Source organism: Heliangelus exortis, chromosome 9 (genome assembly GCF_036169615.1).
Source record: "Heliangelus exortis chromosome 9, bHelExo1.hap1, whole genome shotgun sequence".
Taxonomy (NCBI): domain Eukaryota; kingdom Metazoa; phylum Chordata; class Aves; order Apodiformes; family Trochilidae; genus Heliangelus; species Heliangelus exortis.
In genome coordinates this window covers 8,397,383-8,422,111 of record NC_092430.1, presented here as the reverse complement: position 1 = coordinate 8,422,111, position 24,729 = coordinate 8,397,383, and the positions used below count along the sequence as shown (strand labels likewise).

Sequence of the window (24,729 nt, the reverse complement as noted above, 5' to 3'; positions counted from 1 at the left end):
AGGAGATTTTAGTATTTTGATTGCAATGTGGTGAAAGCAGTTCTCATTATTTCTTAAATTACAATAGCTCCTGGCACTGAATATTGTTCATTACTTTCAGGAGTCCCCAGCAGGTGGAGGAGGGGTATGTTGCATTCTTCGGTTGTTAGGGGTTAACACAGACATAGACAAAGAAAAGACAAGGAAAGGGTTCCCTCTAGCGGAAAAAACAGATCTGGTTTTCACAGAACTAGATATCCATCACCTCATATTTTTACAACTTTTACATCCAACAATAAGGTCTCGATTTTCACTGCTTGGCAGAAATTACTGTAAGTTCAATTGACTTAATATTGTGTGTAAATTCCCAAAAACAAAGCTAAACAAGGAGTGAAAATACTGATTTTTTCATGGAAGATACATAGCACTAGAAAATTCTCAACGTTAAAAAGTTGCTCACCCTATCATAGTGCTGTTCCAAAAATTCAGCACTTAGCAACTTGTGCCTTGTAAGCAAATCCTGTAAAAAAGCACAAAACCAATATTGTCACTACGATATTAAACAGCAGATATACATTATCATTAAACAATGAGTCAATAGAAGACATCTGATAGAAAACTCTGCTACTTCATTAAATAAATTTAGGACATGAAGGCAGTTACCTGGACATTGCCAAGGGTCTTGGCATCAGTTAGGAAAGGTCTGCTCTGTGTTATGTTAATCTACACAGGGAATGTTCACTGAGCTATGCCATTTATGGCTCAAGACTGTGTCTGCACACAACTGTACACAACCAAGGTTAACACCCACTATTTAATACTGATCAATATGCTTATAGTCCCATCCCTGGTTGTTTTAGGATAATGAAAAATTCCCCCAAAAAGCATGAGCACCAACGGTTCAGAACAGAATGAAAAGGACTTTGTTCGCTTCAGGAGTCAGGGACACAGACTTAAAAGCCCCTGACGTGGAGCAGTACACCTGTTCAGCTAAAGCACAATGATTTAAATCTTGCTTTCTATAATAAAATTTATTTATTTAACAGCTTACCCATTCACATCACACCTATTTTTTTTCCCTCCTGTAGGCTTGTGTTTTGCCCAAGAAAGTAATACACAACATCTGGGTTCACACAGCAGAGAAGTACAAAAACAGTAATTCAAGAGCTGTATGGAAATTACCTTGAATGTAGCAAATGCATCTGAAGCAATGTCAAACGTTGACATTTCCACGTATCTGAAGAAATCATAGAATTGTTCTGACCACAAGATTATTTTAGCAAGTGGTTCATGCCTGATGCATTCTCTAAGCATTATTCCACAATTTAGAGCAATTTCTGGAGATTCGTACCTATTTAATAAAAAAAACCAAACCCACAAAGATTCTTTATAAATACTTTCAGAAGTTAACATTGCAACACCACATCACTCATTGGTTTTCAGTGCTATCGACTAAACACAAACTCCAAATATTAGAGGTACTTATCTCTACATCATACTCTACTTTTAAATACCTCTATGAAATACTACTGAAGTAATTACCAGTTGAATGCCAAATTACAGTGAATATAAATTACTTCCAAAAACTGAGAAACAAGACTAAAAATCGTTTCTTCATACTCAAAATCAGTTTTCTCTTTTTATACTGATGTGATTGCAGACACTTGGAAAAGCAGTGATTTCTGTCTCTAAACAGCAATTTACATAAAACTATCCACAATCTGAGCACACCTTTGTAATAAAGGACAAATTCCTGTTTCCTTTTCATGAAACCACTTTTCAGCAGCACTGGCTACTGTTACACAGCACAGGCTTCAAGCTTGAAAATAAGCAGCAGCCCCCTCTGACTTTAAGGACAATTTGAACTTGTTCTCTGTGTCTGAGTCTTTATCACCTTGTAATATTGCCCACTTCAAATACCTTGACTTAGGAATATGTTTTTCAATGATCCTTGTCAGAATAATGGTCTCTGAAAAAATGACAAACTCAGACTAAAAAATAGGACAAATGTGTTACAGCCCTCAGTCACATACCAAAGACAGCACGCTGACAAAGTAATTTTATCTCTATGCACCTCAAATGTCTATGCTTCTTTTGCATCTTATTTTGAGGAAGTATTGAATCAGTCTTTCTTTGTGTTATTCCACAATCAGTAATAATTTTGTCCCTCTACCATTGACATCTCACTTCCTCCCAACACCAGATCTGTAACGCAGGGGGGAAAAAGCCCAGCTAAGCACCGCTGTCATAATCTTGCATTCATATGAACTGAAGCAAACAAGCTCTGACCCTTTGGAATGAGCATGAAACTAAAAGATGTATAATTCCTGCTTTCTCCACAGAGAAGTTTCTTGCAGCTTAAAAAATTAAGTAAATGCAGAGACATTAAAATAAAATAGACAAATTCACCATGTATGCCAGTTATGTTAATCAGCATCTTTGATGACTGCTATGAACTAGCAGGAAAGAAAAGGAAAAAAAATGATGCTTCCTATTTATATGTTAAATCTATACTTAATATTGTCACATCTCAGTGCTACCAACATAACATAGGCAATTATCACACTGAGAAGGCAGAACTGTTTTATACATCCTCTAGATATCCCAGTAGGTGGAGTAAGTACTGATCATTGCAGTAAGCTTACTCAGTAGTCTCAACACAAATTATAAAACTAGTATTTCAAATAGCTGCATTTTTAAATGGTTTATTAATGTTTGATGAACTTGTCGATCCCAAAATAACACACTGGAATTGCAATTTCCAGGACTTTCCCAAATAATGTTATTAGAAACATGAGTAATTCTTCATGAATAGAGAAGGCACATTCTCAGGGCTTTTTAAAATCTTATTTTAACATGAAAATGTTAACACCACCTTTCTGCCTTGCTGTTCGAGATCCACAGCTCTACATGTGCAACCAGGGGCTCAGTATGGATTGATTCTCCAATATGCAGAACACCAAAGAATACAACAGAGGAAGAAGCAGCCATCTGGCATGCACCATATGCCCCAAATCATTCTTTGTTTGGTCAAGTTTGAGTAGGTGGATTTGTGTCACTACAAGAATATAAATCACTATGAATAAAAAGTCTAAGGTCAAACTATAGGGGCAGAACAGAAAAAAGTGGGTAGGGCAGAAAAGTGGAAATTACAATGGTTAGAGAAAAAAACAAACCAAAACAAACCAGCCTTTAACTCCTGATGAAGGAGTAAGTTGACAATAAAATAGTTTAAATAGGACCAAATAATATTCGGAAACGATAATGTCTGCACTACCCCAGTAAAAGTATTTTAGGTTATTAACACATCTCAGTTTTCAGTCATGTTTCATGCAAAAGTACATTTTTGGCAGTTGATTACTAAAATTTTCTTTTACATAGGGGAATTACAGGCCCCAAAACAAACAAATCAAACTTCTTCATGTAAACAATTGTTTGTTCTTTGCAGTGTACATACCCTTTTAACAGCATGAACAATATATTCTGTTGAGTGCAGATGTATTCAACTGTGGGAGTTCTTGTACCAATTTGCCTTCTGAGAATGTTGTTGAAAATTTGAGCAACATCTTTTTTGCCCTGTCAGAAACATTAGGAGTTAGAAACAGAACATTCAAATCCACTAGGCAAGTAAAAATATCACCATCTTCTCATGCATTCATACAGTGCAAGTTCTGCAGTTCACTCAGCCTCTGTACCCTGATCTTCAACAGATCAAATATTCTGTTTTTTTCTACTCACTTCAAATACACCATAGTACTCAAAACATTACACCATGTTGCAGCCAGATCACAGGTAATTTGCCTTAAGCAGTAAAGCCAGCTGATGTTTCATCAGATACTTTTGTGTAGCATTACTCTCCTAGGCTTGTTTTATACTTGGTTTTGCTAATAATGTAACTGGTTTTAACTGGACTCCTGCCTGAAATTGTTTCTCCAGTACTCCATTACCCTCTCCCCTTGCCCAGGAGCCCCTCACACAGTTAGGAATGTGCAGAGCATTTCTGACACAGTGTTAACATTCAGCTTCAAATAATAACTTAAGGAAGTCAAATAAGGAAAACTACAAAGAGCAAATCATCCACTGACCCAAAATGCAATCTCACTTTTTTTAAATGGGCAAAAGCAGTATGAATAAGACCAGGATACTGGAAGTCAGCAGAGATTATAAGCAAGAATAATGCACAAGGATAGCATCACACATTATACAAGGAGCTGGAGATGTTATCTTTGTTGAATATATATACATCTTTTTATTTCGTTTGTCAGATCACAGCTAAAGATGACAAACTGGTATGGACAACTAACAAAAAGATGATAACAATCATGCACTTTTTACTGTCATTCACATGCACTATTTAAAAGCCAAATTTCTGAAATTAATTTCCTATTTTGGATTGCCACAAAGACAACTTTCTAAGAGCTACCACATCTAATCCAGAAGAAGAGTAGGAAAACCTGTACTAATTCTGCACTTGCAAATGAAGGCCTGTTAAGCAGCTCCACCTGAAGGTTCCCTGCATGATATACACAAAACCCCTCTGTAGATCATGTTTCATGGCAACCTCTAGCTCTAGTGTAACTGCCCTGAGTAGCACCAGCAAACTTTTGAGCAAAATGCAAGGCATATTTAATCAGGAAGAATTTTTTAAATAACAGCAATTTTCCAGAACTATTTGAGTTTTCTAATCAACATCAGGATTGCATAAGAAAAAATACTGAATGTTTATAAAAACGTAGGAGGACTGTGTTTTACAAATGGCATGTTTGTGAATTACCATGGACAGTTTTGTTAAATGTTGTTTTTCAGAATGTAAGAGTTTGTTTGTGAACATTTTTTTTTCTCAATTACAATTCCATTGAAAGCAAGCCCAAAGCAGCACCAGAATTCTTTGTTCTGAAATGAGTAGAGCAGTGTTTCCAGAAATTGCTTTACTCAAACTCCACATAATATAGTCATCAACTCTCATTCACTAACACTGCCAACTTTGCACTGGATCCCACAATTTGCTTTGGATTCACCAGCAAGAATAGCATTTCCTTATTATGCACATAAATGAAGCAACAGTGGTACACAGTAATACCAAAGGCATTGTTAGAAGGATGTATTACAAAGTGATCTCATGGCCTAACAAGGGCAACCAGACACTGAACCTTGTGCCAATAGTCACGACTGCAAGAGGTGAGAGGGAGACTGTGCTGGCATTGTCTTCTGAGCAGGAGGATTCAGGCTTCCTTACGCAGAAGGCGTTTTTGTTTGGTTTGTTGTTCATTTTTTAACCAAAAAAACCCAAGTTGCACAAGGGATACCATCTGTCCTACAGACATACTGGTGCAAATCAGCACAGAGACACCTGGTGAGGTTATAAGACTGCTAACTAGATGGTTGTGTTAATAGCTTTACTTGGAAAACATACTCACAGAAAAGGATATAATTTTAAACAGGCCTTTACATACAGCAGGGTCTGGATAGTCAAAGCAGCTCTTGATTAAAACATTACATGTTATTTTTCAATTCTACTTCATCCATTTCTTGGTTTTCACCATAGTATACAGATTCAAATACACTTGAGACAGTTGAAGAGTTAGAGGAAACAGTTCCTGCCTATCAATGAGCTGACTATTCCTGTTCTACAAGGAAACCTTCAGGAATGAGAGTGAAGTTCTTGACACAGAAAAAATTTATGTTTACTTTACTGCTGAATGACCTGAAGCTGTGATGGGGCACTAGAAGGAATAAATGCTGGACCAACAGGAAGCAAGTTTGTGTATCTATGAAGAAATCTTCTGTGATGCAGTAAACCCCCAACTATAACTAGAGATACCAAAAGAACATCTGATCAACTTTGTAATAGCTGGGAAGCTACTGCAGGAGCTACCTCCACTAATAACTGGGCTGAGTAAACACCAAGCTGATAAGAATCTAGAGGTCAGCAGAATCCAGATGACGTTTCATGACTTCCTTTCTCCAGCAATTAAAGGCCATCACATTTCAGCATTCCCTCCCAGCTTTCCCAGGTCTCCTTGCTTATTTAGCAACCTGAATGTTTTATGTTTGGTATAAACAGTTATGTGGGTAGGGAAAAAATACCACCATAATTATAATTAAACACAGATCAGAGGGAGTTATGGGTGGAGTGGAGGGGAGAGAATAAAGCCATTGTTTTGGGAATTTCATACTACAATAGGGCTTTAAATTCTTGTGTTTGCAATGTGAACAACTTGTTTATGAACAATATTGTTTTTAGGCAACCTTAAGTGGGATGGTCTTTATGGTCAAGGCTGTGGAGTGAGAAACATGGGGTTTGGCTCTTTTCCCAGACAACTATATGCTTCTTGGAGGACCTCAAAAAATAGGAAAACCTCAATCATAACTGAAGAGGGTGATTTTTCACTATAGCACTGAGAAGGTAAATTATTCTACGTGATGTGGTGACTAATGTCAGAAAGAGGTTTGTATAGAGATACGTTTGAATGCAAATTAAGTATTGCTATTTTTAAGCAACCAACCGAGCTTGGGTTTGGTTTTTTATTTAATAAACAGAAAACAGATGAGGAAAACAGAGAAAATGTTGCATCATTTGTTTCTATAGAGAGAGAAATACTGAGCTGATATTAAAACCAACAAGTTTTACCACAAAGATTTTAAATTCTTCGTAAATGTAACAATAATTTACTTATTTTTCCCAGTAATTTAATGAGATGAGAATATAGACATGCCTTATAGCATTATAGCATACGTCGACTATGATATCACTTCTAAAGGATTAATCCTTTGTGTACAACACAATTAAGAATTCTTCCATAATTTTAACTGAATGGGTACCATCATAATTACAGGTTCATTCTGCTTCGATTTTGTGTGGTTTATTTGCCTAAATTCACAAATATCATGTTCAATATTTGCCTTATTTTCTAAGAATTTGGAACAAGGAGTTTTCTTTCTAATGGTTTTGTACGAGCCAGAAATAAAAAAGCTGAAGACTGGAAGACATCTTAACCAGTGGTTACTTTTAACATATACATTTTACACATACACATTTTAAAATACACAATTTAAGTAATGTCAAACTTATTTTCTTACCTCAAAATCAATTAGCTGCAAGTCAGCTACTAGGGTACTAAGAAGACCACTGTTGTACAGCTCTTGAGCAAGCTGGGCCACAGCTTCTGTCTGTGGTTCTTTTTCATTTGTGCCATACAAGATTTCCTTCATGGCAACAAGGTTTTTTGAGACCTCCTCAGTGGCCTGAAGAAAATGGGAAAAGAATACTGTTAGAGTACAATGACATTTGTTTTTTAACTGTACACTCTATTATTCTTGTAATCTGCATAGTTCCATTAAGTGGAAAAAAAATAATCAGGAAATGACAACTTGCTAAAAACAGTAATCTATAATCATTCTGCAAATAAGAATAACATTTGTTGTATGTTATTTTGAAAAGAAAAAAAAAATTAAAAGCAGAGGCAAGAGACACACAATTTATTTGACAAGTTACCACAAGTAAAAAGATCTCTTCCTTTTTATCACCTTTAAACTTCCCATTCAAAAATCCCTTAAACAGTAGCAACAGAATAAAAAGAACCCAACAAAATTTCCATTCTATAAAGGAGAGACACCCAAGATCAGACTGGAAAACATGACATGGAGACACATGCCTGTCTCTAGTGAACTGCTCAGAGACCAAATGTACCCCTCCTACAGATTTTGCACATCAAGCTTTCTCATTCCTGCCAGTGGGGATGAAAGTTTTCCTTTCCAAATAACAAATCCTCAAAGAGAACCTCCCTTATTAACTCTGTATACAAGAATAAACTGGCAAAATGGACCCAGAAAGAGGTGCACTCAAAAGAACACAGTGATACATGACACAAATGAAAGTCCAAGATGTTTCTCATTTGAAATCCATCCTATAGAAGAGAGGTAAGGCTGATCTCTCACTTAGGGAAGCCAGTGCAAGGAATTCCTATGTTGCCATGATGAGCTAAAACAACACTGAGCAGTGGAAACAGTTAAATCATGAATAAAACTTAGTAAAAAAATAAAAATCCACAAGAATGCTTTTAAACACCCACTTCTGACTCTTAAAGCACAGTTATCTTGAAGAAAAAAGAACTACTCCTTTCAAGATACATGTATATTGCTTGGGGGCAAACTGCTGAAAATTATCATCAAAAATAGCTGGCTTGATTAGGCTCTATTAGTTCTTCATGTGCCTAAAAAGTATGAATGGTTCAGTAATCACATGAACCTGCCTACAAAGTATGCATACATGTAAAACTAATGAAGTGAAAAAATTATCACTCTTTCAGTATATTGCCTGTCTTTTAAAAGGGTACTTTAAAAGATTTCTCATTTGTGCATTAAACCCAGAGAGGCTTAAGATAAGCATGACCCATGCACTACTCAAGTGGAAGCCATTCCAGCTTTGCTAGGTATGCAAGTAGGGATTCCATGACCTTTAAGGAGGCTCTGGATCATTTTTAGCTCCTCCATAACCTTCCAGTCTCTGCTGCCTCCCTCCTCTTACTAAGTGCTGTTCCTAGTCCCAGTTGTCTCCTCCTTAATTGAAATTCCAAAGGATTTTCTGTGCACTGTTAGTAAGACAGCAAGCAGCAGGTGCTTGATAAGACTGATTAGATTCCTGACAGCTCCTGAAGACACAAAATGAAAAAGTGGGCTAACCATATTGTAGTAGTACTACACCACACAACTGCTCTATTTCTTTAAAATTCAGAAGAAATATCTCTTCAGTGGGAAAAGAACAGGAACATCTGTCAAATGTGGAGATATGAAGAGATACGTTGGAAGCACAGCTACCAAGAAAAGAGGAAGCAGCAAGAAGAATTCTGTTGCAGTTTGTCCCTGCACATTAATTTTGAAAGCAAGATGAAAGAGGAAGAAAGGCAGAGGTTCAAGTAAAAACTTATTTTAAGTAAGATGGTGGCAATGCTGAGGGTATGCCTGCAATTACAAAGAATGCCAGTGGAAAACATTTCATACCCAAACCCCAGAAAAGAGAATGAGCCTACCTAAACTTCAATAATCACACCTGTAGGCTCCCTCCCTTACTACCACACCAAGAAAGATGCTAGTAATAGAATATTTAAAAAACAGACAAGAAAATACACTCTTTCCAAACACTTTGTTTGTGTGGTTGGTTTGTTTGGTTAAAAAAAAAACCTTCTGGCCTAACAGGAACATACAACTCAGTAAGTAGAAGAAAAGGCACCAGGACAGCTGCTATTCACAGCTGTCAAGAACCTCTGAATGTGCTTCACTTGAACTTGGAATGAAATACAGCTTGAGTGGTAATGTTTAGAGACACAGAACAGCTTATATTGGAAGGCACCTCAGAGGATCCCCAAGGTCTGACCACCTCCTCAAGGAGGGGCAGCCTCAAAGTCCTGCCAGGCTCATGGTCAGCCATGCTCTGAACAGTTCCACGGATGGATGCTCTACAACCTCTACAGTAGTCTGAGCAGCTTCATAATGAAAAGGCACTTGCTTATAGCACTTCAACTTAGGCCAAATTATGATTTTTGGATACATACAGAAATACGAGGGTTTCTGCAAGTATTATTTCAATAAGCAAGGTCTTTTGATGCACTGTACTTCCTTTCATTATGACATTTATTTATTCCCTCCTTTTCTGCTTCTACAGCTTCTAAAATATCAACAAGAACTAGAAATAGGCTCTTACAAACTTGTTATACAATCTTTCTACTCTTCTATATTCCATGAACTCTCTAATATATTCCAAACACATGTTGTGTAAAGCTGTTTTTGTAATTTCAGACACAGACTGGACTTGATACCTGAAAATATAATGCTACATTTAATATCAATGTCAAGAGCTAACTGAAAAACTAGTAAAAAAACCCAAGACATACAAAAGAAAGCTAGGCAGTATTATTTGCAGGATTTCCTTAGCTACTGAGTTCTAAATAATTGGCTAATGTCCTGCCTTCTTTCAACAGAAAAACAAATAATCCCTGGAAAGCAATAAAAATGCACAATGAATTGCACCCACGACGAATGGGATAGTGAAATTAACAATCAGACCCTATGTATATATAAAGAAAAAGAGATATTCTAATATAATATATAAGCAGGCATATATATATTTATATGCAAAATTTATATGCACACAGAATATATACTCTATATAATACATAATCTGTGTATATTCTAGATATATTTTACATAATATTAGTTATGTATAAAAATAGGTAACCCATGTAGATATACCCATCATAAGTAACAAACACCATTTTATCAATTCTATTTTGTTTTAATTTCAAAACACTTTAAAAATCCATACAACTCTCTAAATATACCATTACCTACATCAGAGCCACTAGTTAATTTTAAAGGCCAAAAATGTTTAGGTTATTTTTCAGCAGACATCTAGCAGGACAGTACCACTAAAGAGCTAAGGTCAATTAGAAGAGAAGCTTGTCTTCTCACCCATTACTTCCAGAAAACCCATTTGTACCCTTGGAGTACCAGCCCCAGCAGGCAAGGCAAATTACTTAACCTTTAGCCTTCTTCCAATCACTAATTAATCATACACACATGCATGACAAATTTTAGATGTTGCTGCTTTGTAAATGACAGTGTTAACTCACTGAATGAAATCTAATCTATGCTTATGAAAACAGAACATATTATTATTACACATGGACAGCTGAATCAAAATATCCTATTGCTCTGTCCCACCCATCCAGTATGTACAGCCCATTGGATAGAGCTGGGAATTCAGAGAGACCCAACCATGCCTGCAATACTCAACCTGATGGGTTAACATGGCTGCAATAATCACCTGAAAGCCCAAACCAGAGCTGTTCTGAGCGGGTTAACCCAAGGTCAGAGGGTAGGGAAGAACAAGTTTATTACTTGAGTAAATATTTACCTTCACAACAGTAAACATGTGCAGCAAACCAAGCTAACTGGGAGCACTAAAATAAATGCTGATGCCAGCCAAAGAGGAGGAAGAGATCTGAATAAGTGACTAATGGGCTAGATCAAGGGTAGGTCTAGTTTATATGACCGGCGTTTTTCTTCCTCTTCCCTTTTGCCCCCCTTTCTGAAAAAAACCCAAATAATGGGAACCTAACAGCACAGAAAACTAACAGGTTTCCAGTTATACAGCACTTGTCATTTCAAATTGGCCTTCCAAAATACTAAGAAACAGGGAACCACCACCTCTGTTCCAAGTAAAAAGCTGTGGGTGACACAGCTGTGGCACAGGAAGCAGACTCAGCAGCCAGCTCACCCTTTACAGCCACTTCCCAGCTCAGCCCCTAAGCAGGTACCACAAACCTAAAGAACGTTTCCAAATGACCTAGAGAATCACCTGGTAAATTTCTCTCCAGCATTCACAGAGCTCAAAAAAAGGTAGCTTAACATGCAACTAGAATTCACTTTTTGAATTGCAGATTTTTCACTTTTTAAAACAAACTTTCCAGTATTACAGGGCAGAATGTTTCATAATTAAACAAGATGCATCAAGACCACTACTGTTTTACATCTTTTGCTTTGAAGAATCTCTTCCATTTTCATTATAAAGAACTTAGAGGAACACACACTGTTCGAGCTTTAAAAAAAAAAAACAAACCTCTTACCTCCTTTGCTTTCCCTCCCTCTCACAAAAACAAATGGGGTTTTGAACTTCAGTGGAAAAAAATGAGGTATTTGGTTCAAACAAAAGTCATTACACTTTCATTACACTTTTTTTTTCCCAATCACCATCGGAAATTATTTTCCTAATTTTCTTAGAAATTTGTATTTCTAAGTGTTTTATAAAACTGCCAAAGGGAATCCTCTTTATAGTAAAAAACCTGAATATTTTCCTAACAGCACCAGGCTGCTACTGCACAGTGGGAACTACGGTGAACTACGTATTAAAAACAAGCCCACTGTGGTACCACAGTACAAAAGTACTACTTAGTCTTTGGAAACTCCAATTAAATTCTGAAACATTGAGTTCACTTCAACATGTGCTGAATTGTTATAACTCAGATCTAAATGAATATTTCAAGTTCTGTATGTTCAAGATAAAAAGAAAATATGAGACTGTGTGTGCTTAATTTTAAGAAAAAAGTAGTATAGGATAAGTAAGCATTCCCTAAACCCAAAGTGGTGTCTTTACCACAAACAGTAAACCAACACTGAATATGTACCATGCTGCTTAGCCTGGGAAATTCATTGCTATTAGAGGATAGGATACAAATGCACCCCCTGGATGAAACAGTAACAATGAATCAGAAATCGCTGTGAGCGAGAGACCATATTTCATACAAGTCTAATAACTAATAAAATGGAGTTATAATAAAAAATGACATTATTCTCTCCTTGTCCTAAAAGGTAATAATTTGTGTGCTTTATGTGAAGTTTTTCCATTTCAGTTCTACTGCTAGCCACAGGACTCATCTTTTCATCAGCACAGCATTCTTCACCAAAGGAGTCTGGGAAGTTACACTGCAGAAAGGATGTATAATAATAAAAGAGGTAGTGAAAGAAAAAAAAGATGCCTAAATATTCAGATATGGGCACATAGAAATTTTTCTTCCTTTTTAATAATGGCTGCTTCTCAGACCTATGTTGTCTAGTCTATTAACTCCAAAGTTACTCCAGTCATTTCTAATTGACTGGACAGGAAGAGGGCACAAACTCAGGGTGTTTATTGAGAGCTGTACCCTCAAACATGTGATTAGTGGTCCATAAGATATTGAGGAGTTTTTTCTACAAAACCAGCAAACGATCTGAGAACCCGAGATAAACTGCTACAACCACAGTCACCTTCATGGGAGTCCTGGATTGTCAATGAAAAAACTATTTCCTGAAGAATCTCTGTATGAAGATGAAGACACAAGTGTTACAAATGTTCAAATTCATCCACTGGTCTCTTTTGTGAGTAAAAAGGATGACAGAGACCAGCACTACCATATCAGTCTTGTGACTGTTAGTATTTAACTCTTCTCATGTTTAACATAGTGAATATGGGTTGTTGTCTTCTCTGCTTCAAACAGCACGTGTTGCTTTCTATATGACGCAGAAAATACAACTCCACATTTATTAGCATTTTATTTCTTGTCAGAGCAGCAGACTCACATAAATGAGGCCTTAAAAGAAGTTGGAAGTATAGGATTAAAGGCCAGCAAGAAGCAAATGGTACATAATAATCTTCAGCTGCAGCATCAAGAACACAGGCATGTGATGCACTGCATAGCTATGCACAAAGGAATGAAGCTGGCCTGTTCCCCATTAGAGGTCCAAGCAAAAAGAAAAAGATGACACAAAAGAGCACAGATTTTAAGATCAAGCCAGTTCTCCAGGAACTAATAACGAGGCTGAGATGAAGGAGGCAGCGCCCTGTGTCATCACAGACTCTTCAGAATGCATCTACCTCTCCTCTCCTGACAGATGTCTTTATTAAAGCAGAAAAGCAGCAGCAAATTAAAATCCTCCCAGCCTCCACACAGGCCTGCATAACACTAGCTCAAGCAAAAGGAAAAAAAAACATCAGGGAAAAATACTATGGTACACTGCAAGAGACCTGGAACATACCACATGCTGGCATTGGGGCAGAACGTGTTGATTAAAGAGTACCAGGATAAAGATGGCAATTCAGTTAAGACCCAGATTCTCCTGCACTTCAAGTATTAGTGGCAAATCTAGGTGAACCTAGATGTAAAGAAGCTGGCCACACAGCTGAAAAATACTGGGGAACATAAAAATTGATTAACTTCTACACGTAAGGATGCCAAGAGTGACACAGAACAGTTAAAGCAACTTCAGCCGGGGATCCAAGGAGAGTCTCACAGCCTGCTTCAAAAACTGGTAGACTGGAGAAGATGATGTTTTGTTTGCTTAGTTTTCTGGGTGGATTCTGGCTTGATTTTTTTTATTATTATTTCGAAGTATTGAAATCTATGCTCTTGTGCTGAGTTTGAGAAAAAAAATTAATCTAAACAGTAAAAACTCCTGCCACATGAGTCACTAGGTGGGATGCAGCTGCACAGACTGAACCTGAAGGTAATTTTCAGTAAAGCTCTCACGACTACTGGTAAATGACTGTCACAAGGTACCAATCCTGGAAGACAGGTACAGATCTTGAGGTAGCAAACCATCCTACCTCAAAGAAACTGTACTAGTGCAAGAACTTTTCACCATGTCTCCCTGTGGGCTGAAGGAAAGGTAAAAGTATATCCTCTACTGACATCCATGGAGACACCAATTTCCTTGGTTTCAGTACCAAAGCCATTCTCCTCTGTAAACATTTGCATGGACAAGCACAAACAAAACAACTGCGTGGTAGGTAAAGCCACCATGGTGGACTCAAGTACCAGAACACCAGTAATGCACAATTTAGCAATTGTAAAATCCCAACTGTACCTTTTCTGCCTTTTTGTCAGAGATATCTTGCTTTTCTAGAACTGCCATACTCTCCTTCAGGTTCTTCACTATGTCTGCAGGAGACTTATGGGACTTGCCAAAGGGGAATGGCATGGTTGCAAGCCACACGTTTTCCTTCTACAACAGCTCCTGCTTCACCTGGAAAAGGAAAAGAAAAAAAGCACATAAAAACCAGAAACATGAAGTCAGTATAATAAACCCATGAAATCAAGACAGAGTTGCAAAGTTATTTGTATGGGGAACGACCCCCTTTCACAGCTTGCCATGACAGGCCTATATGCTTGTGTTTCAGATTCTTTTAAAGCACAAGATTCAGAATCTAAGAACTCACATTAAGATTGTTATCTTACACTACAGGAACAAATTAAAGAGTACATTAATTATATCCAAAGTCACATACTGTACAAATGCCACATTCAGGCCAGACCAACAAGGATAAATGATTCCAATTAATGCTGTCAAGCAAAATGCCTTCTTATATTGGGTCTTTGACACACAAACCATCACGTCTCAGTTGCTCTGCCATGACTGTCCAGGTACATCTCTGACCCATATTTATTCCACAACAGATGCAAAGTAGACCTCAAAGTCTGCACCTTAGTGCAGGAACTATGAACACAATGTAGATGAGGTACAGCCAGCAGCTTATTCTCACATGGGATGTCCTGGCTTTTTCACACCAACACTAGTGTTTGTTAATTCATACTGAAATGCAGTCTCACCCCCACTCATTTTATGGGAAACATAATTTGTCATAACAGGGACACTTGATAATTAAGTAAATATGACACCTGAAAACATTACAACCAAACACCTGATACACATCTGTTTCAAAAATACGAAACTTGTCTTACTGGAGCAATTTTCCTTCTCTAAAAACACTTGGCTCTTGAATCAAAATACATCATTCATTCCCCTATACATTTACATATATTTGCTTTTACACACACACAAATATGTATATTCACTTCTGTGCACAAAATAGAAAAGTATTACCAGTACAAATGACTATACAAAAGCTCTTCTTACTAAAAACATACACCTCCACTTAAACAAAAAATTAAAACTTCTTGCATGTGAATTCCATACTTCTAGAACTCGAGACACACACACACAAAAAAACACAACAGGAAATCCTGCATTAAAAATGCTGATGGTGCTACTTCTGCTAGACACAAAAGACAGCTGAAGCTGACAGAGCAAAGATTACATTGTCATTACAAAGACGGGATATTACCCTGAAAGTCAGTGACTTTTACCTCCATACAATGTCCCTGAAGTTAGTAACAAGTCAACCATAACCAGTACACATTTAACATTTCTTATCTAATACCATGCACTTAGATCCCTGATTAAAATACTGGCTCGTTCACCATGAACTCCAAAAAGTTAATCATGATCTTATTCAATCATGTTTTTGTCAAATTTTAAAAATACCAAATTGATGCTAATTTTATTTTAACACAAGTTGGCCCAAGGTTACAGGTGGAGAACAGAGGCCCTCAGATCTTTAGCCAAGAAAACCATAAATACCATAAATAGGTATTTCAGGTAGCCAGCTGCAGGGATCACAGCTTTGCTGTTCTATGCCTGCAACTGACCTAAAACAGCTCATAAAAATCATAAGGTAGGTAGTTTTTAATCAGATTATTTTCAGATAGAAGTATCAGGGTGAAGGCTGAAACAAAAGCTTCCACCAGCCATTTCCATTCTTTACCAGATGACAAGGACTGTCTGTTGCTTTTATCTTGCAGCGTAGTAGCTCTCTCATTCCAACAATCTCTCGTTCATTATCTGCACAAAGATGAGGCTGTAACGCTGAAATTACAAAGGCAGAACTGGTACCCCAACCTTAGGCAAGAGAATTCTACACCTCGACTTTGTCACAAGTAGTGGAAAACTACCTTTAAGAAAAGCATGACTATGCATTGTTACTTAATGAAAACATAATAGCACTTAATATATAATGAATCTGCAGTATTTTTACAGGGGATTTTTTTTTTCTATGAAGAGACAGGTGTGAAAATATATACAATCTCCCCACAACATAGATGATATACCTTGAGCATCATAGGGTCATTTGAAATGTTCTCTTTATGTCTCCCATTGATTACTACCCCTGCCACACTAAGGGGAGCCCTGAAAACAAAGATGGATTCTTTCATGCTTGCACATCAATACTGATAATAATGGTATTTAACAACTACTCAGCGTATGCACTCTGGAAGATGGCTATGCCCATGTAAAAGAGCATGATTCAATAAAAAAAAAGTGTTAAAACAAGAGTGAAGTCGAGTAGGAATCAAAACACTTCTTTGAGAGAATAAAAAAAAATATGAAATAACAAAATATGGTATTACATATTACAATATACAAAAAAAACCAAAACCAAGGAAAAGTCTCCCCACAGACATTTTTTGGATGACAATTATGTTACTTCTAAACTATATTACATGGATAACATGGATGACATATTGAAATACAGAATGACAAAAATTGGCTATATTGCCAAATGTCTAGATTTGCAAAACTTGATTGCCATCCAGATAATGCTCAATTTCTTCTTTAAATTACAGTCTACCACTTTGACTTATTCATTAAAGCTACCAGTGTCTCCATAAATCAGATACACCTACATGCATAGACAAGTCACACGTAATTTTTACTGTATGTACCAGCATATCTAATAGAAAATAATTAATAACAATTCACTAGCATATATTTGTACTAAATGTTTTCCCAATTCAAGTAAGTTCGTGTATTAATTTCTCAGAAGCAACTTAGAAAAATGAGGAAAGACTGCCAGGACTAGTAAGAAGGAAATCTATATTGTAAATTACTGAAGGTGATATTTTGCTTCAAAGTATTTCACTTGTTATATAAAATGGCATAAATGCTTTGTTTCTGCTGTTTCAATTTTAGTCCTGGAGGGGACCCAGTGGCACTGCCAGGAACATCATCTGAAGCCTCATCACTGAAGAGCCCACCAACCCTGAAGCAAAGCTCTATTACTGAACAACCTGTGCCATATCCTGCCGAAAAAAAAAAAGAAAAAAAGGCAGTGGCAGTCCTTTGTCCTTCAGAACTGTACTTCATGCAGTCAGAAGAACACAGACAGGCTGTTCCCTTTTCAGCCCAGCAAAACTACCCCAAGCAACACTGTGCAAACAATAGACAATGACAACATCTGTGGGAGATGCAGCCACACATCTGCAGAACGAGAAAAAAAGGAAACATCATCAAATGACATTTTCTCTAAATAAAAACAGACCTTACATCATGTCAAATGATAACTTTTTCATTACCTGCACCTGGCTGTCTTGCAAATTTATGATAAAACTTAGATTGTGGCTTAAGAAAGGGGTCACAGGACTCTTGAAGAATTAAATTTCAACAAGTACGTGGACAGCTCTGTGCTCTGCTGGGCTGCTTGGCTTCACCTGACCTTCCCAGCCACCTCACTGCTGTTATCCAGTGGTTAAAAGAAACAAGGAACAGGACTTCACAAAACTCTGGCTTTTGTCAACATGCATCTTACTTCACCAACACTCAAGCACGTCCAACCTAACAAAGTTTAAGGTCCTCAAAAGCAGTGGTGTTGCTGCCACATTAAAAAAATCTTAAATGAGGTTATAAATCCAAATGGACTGTCAAACAACAACATGGCATGCAGCCAAACACCCAGAGATTGAAGCACAAGCAACACAGAGTGACTGACACACACTCGGGCACACTGGTCCACTTTGGCTTTTGTGATAGCAAGAGACAGTAGTCCCACTGTTTGACATAGCACAGCATTTCCAGCTCTGTCAATGCAGCATGCATCCCTGCACTGTTTGCTTTATATATAAGGCTTTATATTATTTATTCACTGCATTAACCACACAATAAATTAATGTCCTATTTAAAACTACTGTGTTTCATATCTAAGATTTTTTTTTCTCAGCAGGTAACACTTAGGAGTGTTTCTCCATGAGGACAGCACTCTTGTAGCAAAAAATTACTTCAAAAACAAAATTAGAAAAGCACAATAAATAATTCTCTTTTAATAATTGTCTAAATTCACTAGCTTGGAGTATGCTCTCTCTTGTAATTGTTAACTTTTTCTTACTTGAAAGATGAGAATATGTTCTACCCATACAACAACAGAAATGTGTGCTGCAGCATCAATACTGATTATTTAACCACAGAAGAGTAGGTGGTGTGGTTTCTTAAATAAAGAGTATTTTAAGATGCCTGTATCACTATTTGCAAGAAAAATACTGGCAGAAGAAACAGTACAGTAATGCTCATGACTGCAGTGACATGTGTCAAATGTTACTCCACAGACAAAGGAATTACTGACACTGAAGTCTCAGGGTTGCAGGCTTTTCAAGCTATAATGAAGGTAAAGGAACACGAGCTGTATAAGTAAAGCCACAAAGACACAAAAGCAAACTCAGCCTTTCTGCTTGTCACACACTATGAATTAGTAAAACATAAAAAACTTGTAATTTTCTTTCTCTTCCTAGAAGTATAACCCATAAAAAATGCATCAAATGAATTAACACCATCCCAGTTCAGGAGACCAAATGTTCATCTTCCCCCTGTGCAAAATGCTACTTCAACCACATAAAAAAACCCCAAAAAACTACATTCCCAATTTTGTGAAACAGCCAGACTCCATTTCTTCTTCTTCTTCTTCTTCTTCAAAGTTAAATTGCCCTATACTAAGTCTCCAGGTAGATCTTGTTGCCTTTAACACACCAAGAGTTTAAGAGGACTGCTCTTAATAAGCTACAGAGTAAAAGAGGAGGAAAATAAACTTCAGCCAGTTTTTGGCTACAATTGCACATATTAAAAATCATTCAATCCTACTGAAAACACCTCTGTAACATCCAGTTACTGTGAACACAGGAAAAATGCTAAAGATTAACAAAAATCCAACACAATTTTAACAAAGCCAAATAATTAATAGCAAGGTTTCCCAAGATGAATGAGGCAACCCAACAGCTGGCCAATGACAACAGGGAGGCCCCCATACCCGCTCTGCTCCCAGCACCACATTCCTTCTGCTTTTACACCAGGGCCAGCTGACCCATCTGTGAACTGATTCTATCAGAGAACTACCATGAGGAAGGAAAATAAGCAATGAGAAGTGTGGGGAACATAAAGCATCCCCTTGACAGGTGAGTAGCTGTGAGTCAGCTCCCTCATCTCATGACCTCACCATAGGGGCACTTCATGGTAAGGCTGGAGCTCAACTGCAGGACTGAGGGGAAAGGTCACTCACCATCAGCTGTTTTGAGTGCTCTGGTATTTGTCAAAAACCCAAAACAAAAGCCCAAAACCAAATAAACAAAACAAAAAAAACCAACCAACATCAACAACAAAAAAAAAGAAGAAAAAAAAAAAAAAAAAAAAAAAGAAAAAAAAATTCTGAAAGGTTTTTAAGACAGACCAGTACAAGGCACTCTTAGCTGTGAGCCAGAGCCAGCCCAAGGGAGGAAGAAGGAGAGGAAGACATACCACCTCTTCCTTCTCCAGGCAATCCTCCTCCTGAAATCATACCTTGTGTCAATTACCTTCAACAGTGTTAATAACAGGAGAGACTGACTTAAACAAATGCAATTAAATAAGTTAATGAGTCTACAAAGGCAAGATAGCTTGATTCACAATGAACAGTTGGGTCTATTCTGTATACAGATTTTTAATTGACAATTTATCAGTCTACTACAGAAAACACATCTTACTAAAGAGGCACGTTTGTATTAAAAATATAACACACTGAGCCTGTGTTTGTCCTGACAGAACTGATTTCCCTGCAGAACCTGCTCTGTTCTTGTCTCTCCTTTGGATTAACAAGGATCATTAAGCCAATATTGAGGACAGTGATATAAATCAGTTTCCACCAGGTCTTATTGTTAGAAGAGGCTGTTAGTTCAGCTAGAATTCACTGCTGTGAAGACCATTTGGAATGATAAAACCAGATACGTCAAGATATGTGTCAAGAAACTATGCATTTTTAAAAGCAGTGCTTCACTCTCAGACATGCCCAGCATCCAGAAGGAAGACTGACAGCAATTCCTTTGATCCAAGAACCATTTTTCTATGCAAGCTACCATGCTCCTTGGGAAAAGAATATTCAAGTACTTCAAAGCCAGAAGCAGATATCCTATTAGCTATTCAACCCTCTTGTACAAGATTACAGAATTTTACTAGTTACCTGAGTGCTTAGTTGTATTATGTTACTGACTGCACTATCTGTAAGCACAATTAAGAAGAAGGGGCAGATGCAGGAGCTGGCAGGCAGAACTACAGCCAGGTGCCACTCTGAAGCATCCCAACTACCACTGCAAATTCCTGGCTATGGCATGTCTTCCTGAGAGGCTTTATTCACCACATCTAATTGCAGAAGTATAGTTGACCAAAGGTAGCATCCATTATTTCCTTCAGTATATTATTTAAACTTCACACTCACGTTTGTCATTAAAACATTCTTACACATTTTTTCACTTGCTGTTGTTAATGACATCTTCTGGTACTGTGGTTCTGGATGTGCAGTTTACGCACTGGCAGCCTTGGCACCGTACCAAAATAAATTTTCAGTTTTCTTTTTGATAAGCTAAACAAACTGAAACACTCTCACCAAAATACATATCTAAATAGCATAATTTATTAATACAACCTCACAGGCAAAACCTTCCTATTGTGGAGGAAATGAGACTGATAAAAGGCAGAAGCCACAGCTCAGTCTATTTCAGGGTTCCAGCGTGGACTATTTAGTATAACCATGGCTTTACCTGCATAAGCCTGTCATTCACAGAAGAGCTAATGTAAATAATAATTACTGGCACTACCAGCTGGCAAAATGTAGGAGTATATTCCAGCCCAAAGGCATTTATGCTGTCTTCTAAACACTCCCGTGTGTCTTTTCAACATTTCTTTCAAGAGAGCTTTAAAATGTGAACAGAAAGGCTGCATCAGCTGTCTCACCTATAAGTTAATAAAACTCTTGACATACTAAATGGCTAAGGCAATTAATGACCAGTTTGGATCCGCGGTGATATTTTGTGAGGAATATCATGTTTACCTCACTCCTGGCACGTCCTAGTCACCACTGAACACAAGCATCTTCCTTAAAACTCACTACTAAGTTATTCCATCAAGACTGAAGTACACAAGCGTTATTCTGATTCAAAAATCGTTCCACATCTCAGCATCACAGAATTATTTGTAGTGTGACCCACTTAAGGATGAAAATGCAAAAAGATCCCCTAAGACTCCTAACTTATTTCAGAGAAAAATTCTCTGCTGTAACAAAGATGACAAATAAACAAAAAAGATCATATTGATGAATTCATGAAAAAAGGAAAAGCGGAAAATATATTTCTATGTAAATACGAAACATGTAACATGAGACATCTTCAATGCTTTATGGAAATTTAAAAAGAATTAAGTCCCCAGCACTTCACAGCCCTGCTTGTTTCTTTAGCACCAAATGCCAGCTGATTCCTATAATTAAGCAGGCTTCTCTCTTCCCATTCAATCACTTTACTGATCCTTCTTCCTCTTCAAGAGACTACTTCACCAGCAGACACCTGCACCATGCTGGGGGAAGAGAAGGGCAGCCACTGCCATTAAGCTCTCTGAGCTCACTGCAGCTTCCTAAAATTACAATATACTTTTGTGACTTGTACATTATTTTCTTCATTACAGTTCAATACACAGCTACGAACTTTTCACAGAAACTTAAGCAGAAATTGTTTTTAAATAAGGCAGCTGCATTGAAGAAGCTGCAGAGATCCAGCATAAGCACAAAAGCTTGCTGTATACTAATGCTCAGGATCCAAGATCCCAGCTCTTTCTCCATATTCAAGGAAATCTTATGACTCAGCTTCTTTCCCTGGTGTGCTGTTTAGAGTTACCCCACCCATGCATCTCCCCACAAAACTTAATGCTATATTGCAATATGGTATACAGACAAGCATGTAGATGCCTCACCCATTCCTTGGTAAATATCAAAAAAATAAATCACAGGTTTCACTACAAAAGTAACTTGTATCTCTAACACACTACACACAAAAAAGAACTTACTTCAAACTTTAAGAAAAGTTGCCAGACAATATATCCCCACCTAGCCAGGTTGAAGCTCAAATAATTTTCTTACAACCTGGCATCACATCAATTCCCCCTGACTCAGATGCCTTTACCACATCATCACAAAACCCAGAATATTTGTTACATGACAAAAAACTCTGCAATTACATACATGCCATTCTACCCAACCTTGGATGCAAAAATGCAAAGCAAGTCTTCTCTGTAACCATTTCTATTCCTTGGTCTACACTATTCCCATTTCCTTCCAGAGGTTCTCTTTGCATCAGATTTGATACTCATCTAATTATGACAGTGGTGAAGTGGCAAAAAGGGGAGGCAAAGTATGCCACAGCTTCATCTCTGGTATAATTTCACACAGTGCAATTTTGTCTACAGTTATCATGTCTCCATAACTAAAGACAGCAGTAGGAATACCAGAAACTTCACAAGTGAAGCACAGGAAACCCCACTAGCACCACAATATCAGCATTTATTTTTTAACCTCAAAGCCAGTGCAGTGAATACAGGAAAAATAGATTATCCAAAACATGAATTAGGTAAGGAAGGAGGATAAGAATCCTAAGTACTAGCACAAGATAGAGAAATGCATGTGCACTATTTGGGCCTTTTGTTTCCAAGAGAAGCTGAGAAGGATTAAAGTGTGAGAATAGTCCTGGGATTGCTCCAGGTACAATCCAAGGTGCAATTTCCTTTAGAGGATAATCCCTCAATACACAAAAAAACTACACTCAGTAAAGCCATTCTCTATAAGTAGTAGTAACAAAGCTAGGAAAAACAAACTCAAAAAGGGTAAAGTATTTAACCAAATATAGTTTCAATAATAACTATGTTACAGTATTACTTTTAAAAATAATGTTAAGAACATTGACATTTTCCCCTTAGTTCCTTTTTTCCTCTGGAGACCAAATTCTGTGACCTGCAAGAAGCATCTTATGTCCGATTTAAGTTTATCTAGAGTTCCAAACCTCAGAGCTCTTAATCGAATTTATCTGAAGAACACCAAATCTTTATTAAAAATAACCTCCAAAGAAACAGGATCACTTAAGGAACAACAATATCTTAAGCATGAAGTTAATAAAGGCTATAAAACAGGCTCCTGATGTAGCTCAAAAACATCCTAAAAACACTAACTTAAGAACTGGAAAGATGTATTAAGGGCCTCCACCCTCCCTTAGCCGATTGCTACTGGCCACTGCCATAGGCAGAATACAGCACACTACAGCAGTACCCTGCTTTGACATATTACACCTGTTAAGGCTTCCTTTCCAAAATAATAATCTTGGGAATTCACGACTAAAGACTATTTATGTTAGACTACTGCACAATTCACCTTAGTCCCACCAGCCCTTCAGAAACTTGCTGAGGTGGCATATGCTCAAGCACAGATTGATGTTTCCCAGTTCACTTTTGGGGATTAGCAGCAAGCTGCACTGCAAAAAGATGCTGAGTCAATTGGTCAGACTCCTGAGATCACAGATGACTCCTCAATTCTGCCATTTCTACATCTATTGAGATGACACACTGGCATGACAAAAAGATTAAAATGTAAATTATTCTGAGATCAACTCTGATAATCCAAGCTGATTCTTGCTACACGAAACCGAGAACTTGCCACATTATTCAGTGATGACATCTCCTCTGTGAAAGGGAGTTCCTGACAAATAACCCATGGGAGTTACATACTGAGTCAGAGAGAAAGCAGGAGCAGGCAATCAATGACTCCACCATTTGTCTGAATCCTTTCCTTCTACTTCAGTACCTCCTCATTCAAAGGGGAAAAGTTACTCTGCTTTTTTCCTTAAATTATCTCTTAGCGAGTACTAGCAGCTGATGTACAGGTAATGACTGAGCCATAAGGTCATTCTCCATTTAACAAATCTGCTTGCTATCATACTACTTTTTCAATAGTCCACGGACCTTTAAACCACTGTTTTCATGACAATACAAAGGGTTTACTGACACAGCTCTGTTGGTAAATCCTGCTAGTGCAGATACAGCTTATATTACTAAAAAAACAACCTCTAACCATAACTGCAACTGTGCTAGGGCTTTAGTGGTGTAAGTACCCTTCTACAGAGCCCTCTTCCCTTCACACTGCCAACCAAAATTGATATCATCATCAAGTGTCTGGTTTTTCCAAGCTGTGGGAAGGTATCTTTTAGTATAAAACTTTCACCCAGTTTATCTCTTAGATGAAAATCCCTGTTTTCTCCCAAGTACACCCTATCAAGG

At 37.5% G+C, this 24,729-nt stretch overlaps 1 protein-coding gene across 4 annotated transcripts in view; it reads right to left on the bottom strand.

Annotated features, from left to right (window-relative positions):
• CAB39 (calcium binding protein 39) overlaps positions 1–24,729 on the bottom strand; it is a 40,063-nt gene that overhangs the window by 4,357 nt on the left and 10,977 nt on the right. For all 4 annotated transcript variants that reach the window (XM_071751891.1, XM_071751893.1, XM_071751894.1 and 1 more), the window contains 5 exons: positions 14,377–14,535; positions 7,060–7,224; positions 3,437–3,555; positions 1,162–1,330; positions 440–499 (listed from right to left, as the gene is read on the bottom strand). In XM_071751891.1, coding sequence (XP_071607992.1) covers positions 440–499; positions 1,162–1,330; positions 3,437–3,555; positions 7,060–7,224; positions 14,377–14,490 — 627 coding nt within the window. In that variant the 5' untranslated portion in view covers positions 14,491–14,535. The remainder of the gene's footprint in view (positions 1–439; positions 500–1,161; positions 1,331–3,436; positions 3,556–7,059; positions 7,225–14,376; positions 14,536–24,729) is intronic.